Source organism: Octopus sinensis, linkage group LG21 (assembly GCF_006345805.1).
Source record: "Octopus sinensis linkage group LG21, ASM634580v1, whole genome shotgun sequence".
Lineage (NCBI taxonomy): Eukaryota > Metazoa > Mollusca > Cephalopoda > Octopoda > Octopodidae > Octopus > Octopus sinensis.
In genome coordinates this window covers 10745262-10750114 of record NC_043017.1, presented here as the reverse complement: position 1 = coordinate 10750114, position 4853 = coordinate 10745262, and the positions used below count along the sequence as shown (strand labels likewise).

Sequence of the window (4853 nt, the reverse complement as noted above, 5' to 3'; positions counted from 1 at the left end):
TTAAAATATCAAAAAAAAAAGGATTGAGTGAATGCCTATGAAAAGAAATAAAAACTGACCAATCTAATTATGGAGGAAATGTTCTTCATGTTTGGTTTTACCGAATCTAAGAGCAAGAATACTGAAAGTATGTGAATCATACAAACTCTAAACTGATTCTTTGGTTCAAGTGGGAAAATGGAATGCACTGCAAGTGTTTATTTATAATTTAGATATTTTAGAATTATTTTGCTTTCAAATTATTTTGTTGTATTTTTTTTTCTTTTGGTCTTTCTGAAAATCTTGGTGTCAGACATAATTCATGGTCATGTGACTTTGACCAATCAACCAATAAAAAATTTCGGTTTTTGTCTTTTTTTTTAAAGAGACGCGTCTTGTCTCATCCACAGACTGCCATGGCCGCGAGGCAAGCTGCTCAAACTCAAAGCCCCTTCGTTAGTTATACCCGAGTGTCCCATTGATTCCATATAATCCATGTGCCTTCTCATACTGCTGACCTCACCACATTCTGATGACGCCAAGCTTGTCGGAGTGTTCAGCAGCCGATTCTGGAAGGAAACTGGTTGTCTGAGTAATGCTGTGGAGGCTGTGTTGTATGTGGTTTCCACCTGGGAAGCTTCCATATCTTTGTGGTTTATCTGAGCTATTTTGTTCTGGAGATCTTTCTCCAAGTTGAATTTGTCGGCAATGTCCCAAAGATAGACGCTGGCAAACACCGGGGTGGTTATCGGTTGGCTCCAGGCCACGATTGTCAAGATTTTATAGAGCTGGGGCTTTAATATGAAATTCACATCGAAAATCGTGATCGCAAATAAGGGCAGCCAGCACAAAAGGTAAGTGGCAGTCATCCCTATTAACATGAAAACTCTTCTCCGATGGTTGTCGATAAAAAACGGTTGGACATCTGAATGCAATTCGTCTGTCTCTATCTCCCATAAAATATCCTTCTCATCGTGCGCAAGGAAATCTTCACCGAAAACATTCTGCGGTGTATATGCATGGTACTGTACTTTCTGATGGAGGAACCATAGACCGACTAGTGTCAGGGTTATTGCAAAGGTTATCAAGATCAGCCAACAGACGTGGGTCACAACACTGCTTGGAATTCCTTGTTTAAATGAACAGAATCCTATGTCTTTGTTGTAATGCAGTCGGCTCGGTAAAAAGCCGACGCCGAGATGAATGAGAATGCTAGCAAACCAGATCATAAACAACCCGAAACTGATACAGAGATAATTATTGTAGTTCTGTCTGTAGTAGATCATGTGGTATTCTTCGTTAACTACGATTGCAAACAAGTTGTAAGCCGATGCTGTCATCAGTATGATGTAAACTGTGCCGAACCAATTGCAGTGAGGAATCTCCTGACGATGCTGAAGACTGTAGCCGAGTGTGATGCAAAAAGCCGATTTAATAAGGTCGAGGAGGCAATGATGCGACAGAAAAGCAGTTGCAGCATGGCGCAGCTTCTTAAACATCATCACCGCCAACAAGACTGCAACATTGCCTAAAATACCGACAAATGCAATGGCATAAACGATGCCGCCCTCCGTGTATCTGGTATCCAGGTCAGTCTCATTCCAACTCAATGCTTTGCTGATGTTTGATGAGTCCGAAGACAACATGGTTCTGGCGTGCTGAAGGAAAAGATGAGCTTTTCAAATTGGTTCGTTAGTTCTGGTAGTGATTAGCTAACATAGTATCGGTTCATTTAGGAAATATCCAGAAGAAATTCTTGACGAATGTCACAGAATTATCATGAAGAATCTGAAAAAGACAAACAAAAAAAAGAAATCAAAATTAAACAAGTGTGTTGTTGTTATTATTGTTATTGTTATTATTATTATTATTATTATAATTATCATCATCTATTTCTTTACTACCCACAAAGGGCTAAACACAGAGAGGACAGACAAACGAATTAAGTCGATTATATCGACCCCAGTGCGTAACTGGTACTTATTTAATTGACCCCGAAAGGATGAAAGAAATCAAAATTAAAAAGAAATCAAAATTAAACAAGTGTGTTGTTGTTATTATTGTTATTGTTACTGTTATTATTATTATTATAATTATTATCAACTATTTCTTTACTACCCACAAGGGGCTAAACACAGAGAGGACAAACAAGGACAGACAAACGGATTAAGTCGATTATATCGACCCCAGTGCGTAACTGGTACTTATTTAATCGACCCCGAAAGGATGAAAGGCAAAGTCGACCTCGGCGGAATTTGAACTCGGAACGTAACGGCAGACGAAATACAGCTACGCATTTTGCCCGGCGTGCTAACGTTTCTGCCATCATCATCATCATCATCATTATTAAGGAGGTGAGCTGGCAGAATTGGTAGCATGCTGAACGAAATACTTAGGAGTATTTTGTCTGTCTTTACATTCTGAGTTCAAATTCTGCCAGGGTTGATTTTTGCCTTTCATCCTTTTGGGGTCGATAAAATAAGTACCAGTTAAGTCAAAATATGCCTAGAGCTGTTTGTTCTGGTTTCAAATCCCACAGAGGCCAGGTGTGCTTTTGGCCCTTCCAATGTTGATAGAATAAAGAACCTATACCAGTGCTCTACTAGGGCCAATAGTAACTCTGTCTTCTTGAAATTGCTTAATTAAAAATGCTTAATTCCTAATCTATTCCAACCCGAAAAGTTCAAACTGAGAGAACTTTTGTGTGCTTACTTAACTTGCTAGAAATAGCAGCTGAGAAACCTCTCAGACCACAGAATTTTGTCATACAAAAGGAAGGACATCTGAGATTGTGCTGTGTGGCTCTCATATACACTGTGCTTGAAATACAAAACATAAAAAACACAAAGATGGAATGGTCATGTCTGGAACACCTTTGATTACAGGATTGTTTGATTGATCAGAGTTGACCTAGTGTGGTGTAAGTGGGAGATGGTGATGGTGAGTGGGGCAAAACTACTGCTGCTGCTGCTACTACTACTACTACTACTACTACTACCAACACCACCACCACCACCACTACTACTACCAACACCACCACCACCACCACCACTACTACTACTACTACTACCAACACTACTACTACTACTACTGCTGCTGCTACATCTTGTAAACACTATACCTTTGCATGTCCACATCCTTCCTCATTCCATAGCATATTTCTCAGATCCTGTTGTAACATTCTATTAAAATCTTGGGTAGAGGTGGTGATGGTAGTGGTGGTGGTGGTGGTCCCAGTGCTGATGCTAGTATTGTTGTTGTTGTTGTTGTTGCTGTTGGTGGGGGGGATTACAATGTTGGCAGTCATGACAGTTGCGACGGTGGTGGTTGCAGTGTTGGTGATAGCGGCAGTGGTAGTTGTGGTTGTGGTTGTGGTGGTAGTGTTAATAATGTTTACTAGTTGCGATAGTGGTTAGTTCTAGTGGTGGTATTGGTTATAATGATCATAGCCTTTACTGGTGGTGGTGCTGGTGGTGGTGGTGACGGTGGATTGTGGTGGTGGCTGTGGTGGTGGTGGTGATGTTAGATTGTGGTGGTAGTACTGGTGGTTGTGGTTACAGTGGTGATAGTGATGATAGTATTGATAGTAATGATGGTGGTGGCAGTGGTGGTGGTGGTGGAGATAGTGTTGTTGATAATTATGGTGATATGGTAGTAGTGGTGGTGATGGTGGTGTTGTGAGTGGTAATTACAGTGGTGGTGGTGGTGGTGGTGGTGGTGGTGGTGGCGGTGGTAGTGGTGTTACAAGAAATAATGCTGATAATATGATCAATAGCAGAAATCCAGACTGTGCACTGAAGTCTTAACATTCACCCCCCAACCATCACCACCACCACCACCACCACTCACTCCACCCCATCACCGACCCTTTTTCAAATTATCTCTTTCCCCATAAACCCACCCACCCACCACCACCACCACCACCACTACCCCCCCTTCATCCTCCGCCTCCCCCACCCCCACCTTTTCTGAATATGATTAACCAATGTCCTTCAGTCATACTAAAATATCTTGTTGCTGCTGTTGTTGTTGTTGTTGTTGTTGTTGTTGTTGTTGATCACAGCTAAAAATATTTTAATTATTTTTCAAAATCAATCTGACTGTTAACGAATGACATTCGTTATCTTCCTGCCTCCACCACCACCACCACCACCATGGCTACCACAACTGAATCACAACCATTGACACCACAACCACAACCACAACTACCACTGCCGCTATCACCAACACTGCAACCACCACCGTCGCAACTGTCATGACTGCCAACATTGTATCCCCCCCACCAACAGCAACAACAACAACAATACTAGCATCAGCACTGGGACCACCACTACCATCACCACTGTAATTACCACTCACAACACCACCATCACCACCACTACTACCATATCACCATAATTATCAACAACACTATCTCCACCACCACTGCCACCACCATCATTACTATCAATACTATCATCACTATCACCACTGTAACCACAACCACCAGTACTACCACCACAATCTAACATCACCACCACCACCACCACCACAGCCACCACCACAATCCACCGTCACCACCACCACCACTACCACCAGTAAAGACTATGATCATTATAACCAATACCACCACTAGAACTAACCACTATCGCAACTAGTAAACATTATTAACACTACCACCACAACCACAGCCACAACCACAACAACCACCATCACTACTATCTGAGCACAAAAAGATTTATTGATTGGGATGAGAGGAGAAAATTAATAACAATGATAACTGTAACAAACATTATGACAATGATGATGATGATGATGGCGATGATGATGATAACAATGACCTTGATGGTAATGACTATGATGATGTCAATGATGATGATGGTGATGGTGATGAG

General features: G+C 41.6%; 1 protein-coding gene across 1 annotated transcript in view; it reads right to left on the bottom strand.

Moving 5' to 3' along the window:
• Positions 1–240: 240 nt before the first annotated feature.
• The window catches only part of LOC118767411 (prokineticin receptor 2-like), a 51690-nt gene continuing 47077 nt past the window's right edge, over positions 241–4853 (bottom strand). The window contains exon 2 of the mRNA XM_036511971.1: positions 241–1767. Within this exon, the coding sequence (XP_036367864.1) occupies positions 360–1625 (1266 nt within the window). The 5' untranslated portion in view covers positions 1626–1767 and the 3' untranslated portion in view covers positions 241–359. The remainder of the gene's footprint in view (positions 1768–4853) is intronic.